The sequence below is a fragment of the Morus notabilis genome, unplaced genomic scaffold (assembly GCF_000414095.1).
Source record: "Morus notabilis unplaced genomic scaffold, ASM41409v2 C11437031, whole genome shotgun sequence".
Taxonomy (NCBI): Eukaryota; Viridiplantae; Streptophyta; class Magnoliopsida; order Rosales; family Moraceae; genus Morus; species Morus notabilis.
In genome coordinates, this window is record NW_010387335.1 from 1 (window position 1) to 1,762 (window position 1,762).

The 1,762-nt window shown below is 38.3% G+C and overlaps 1 protein-coding gene across 1 annotated transcript; it reads right to left on the minus strand.

Moving 5' to 3' along the window:
* Positions 1-24: 24 nt before the first annotated feature.
* LOC112095237 (BTB/POZ domain-containing protein At1g04390-like) lies at positions 25-1,709 on the minus strand (the record flags this gene model as incomplete). The annotated part of the gene is made up of 2 exons (XM_024176916.1): positions 25-177; positions 594-1,709. Coding segments are annotated over 2 exons (1,269 nt in total), but the record flags the coding sequence as incomplete, so codon positions are not given.
* Between the last annotated feature and the right edge of the window lie 53 nt (positions 1,710-1,762).

A 1,762-nucleotide genomic window follows, 5' to 3' on the forward strand; every position in this document is an offset into this window, starting at 1 on the left:
AAAAAAAAAAAAAAATGAAAGCACCTCTCCATCATTCCTGAGCAGAACAAACCGTGCAGATAATCACAACTTGACGCCAATATAACTTTGTGAACATGCACGTGTGGCACCAACACAGAGCAAAAATCACACGTCCAAACCAGGGTTTCATTTGCTTTAGCTTCCATGATGACATCCCTGAGAACCAGAAATACATAAGATTACAACTACACAACTTTGGAATAAATAAAATAATTGCATGAATATTGGATTTAAAGTTATGTTTTCAATAGTATCTAAATCCACTAAGCCAGCCAAATGAATTGGAGTTTCAAAAGATTCATAAGAGTGTAATAGGCAGCCTGAAGGCTATAATTTAGTGATAAATGTGGCTTAATGATTTTAATGGATTTAGTCACCAATCATCATTCAAGGAAAACATCCTTCATAAAGAACCAAGAGGCAGTCAGATAATTTGATGACTCCATAATAGGTGTTCCTAGTGAAGCTCTTACCACATAATGAAGATTGTATATACGACTGAGAATGACAGAGAAAGAAGGGGGGAAAAAAAAAGATTTTCATGAAGATAACTAGGAAGGAGAATAACATACGAAAAACGGTGTCCAACTGGACCAAGTGCTAGAGAAAGATCATAGCTAGGAAACGGAGTGCCCCACTTTGGAACTTTGCAGCAAAGCATTTGCAAAAGAGGCTGAAGATTACAACGTTTAGCAAGTGTTTTCAATTTCTTCACGAGTTCTTCTTCGGCTTGTAGATATCCAAAGTACACAAAATCCAACAACCTTGACAATGCCTGGTGATCAACATGAGAAGATAATCGGATTTCTTTCTGAAACCTGTCACCCATTCCCATGGAGCTCGGCACTGATGAACCATTTGTTTCTTCACTAATATGGAACTCTTCAAAAGGCAGCAATGATGGACATCGAATGGCCAAAATAACACCATGAACACTCAAACAGTCTCCATTTGCGAGGATGAGTCTTATATCTTTATGATCCTCCTCACTAAGTGCTTTGCCAATCCTGTTCCCAAGTTTACTCGGAAAACCATACAATCCAAGAGCACTAAGAGCAAAGGTAGCAAACCACCGTACTCCGGGAGCAGATGTGTTAATGCAAATCTCCCAAAGATTGTTCAGTAATTCTGGTACACTATACCTCATCCCACCAGAAGATACATGTAAGTTATTACTTATGTGTGGTGTAGAATGCTTGATCAACTCACCTAGGCCCCACAAAATATAAAGCACGATAATGTCTTCGCCCTCCCAGTCTTCCAAAGAAACAAGGCAACAAGTACGCCCAAGGAGCGAATTATGCAAATATAACGTGGATCCCAGACTGCCCTCATTAACACCATTACTTAAACACCACGTTAAAAGAGTAAATAAAGTTCTTACCCCTGAAAGTTCAAGAACCTGCACTCGAAACTCTGGCAAACCTATATAACATGCCAAAGCCATCACATAACTCATGATTTGTAGTCTATCAAAATTGTTTCTCGATGGTATATTTTTTAGTGTAGACAGCAAGTGTTTCAAAATGTGCCCTCTATTTGGTCTCAATACTTCAGACAGTACGAATCTTATTTTTGATGCAATGTATGTGCAGGGAGAATGAATCATCAACAAAACAGCCCTTATCACTGATTCCCTTTGCAAGTCATGAGTGATCCATTTCTGAATTGTATCCACAAAGGCCACGCTGCCATAATATAAAGATAAATCAGCAAAATATAAAGATAAATCAGCAAAAAA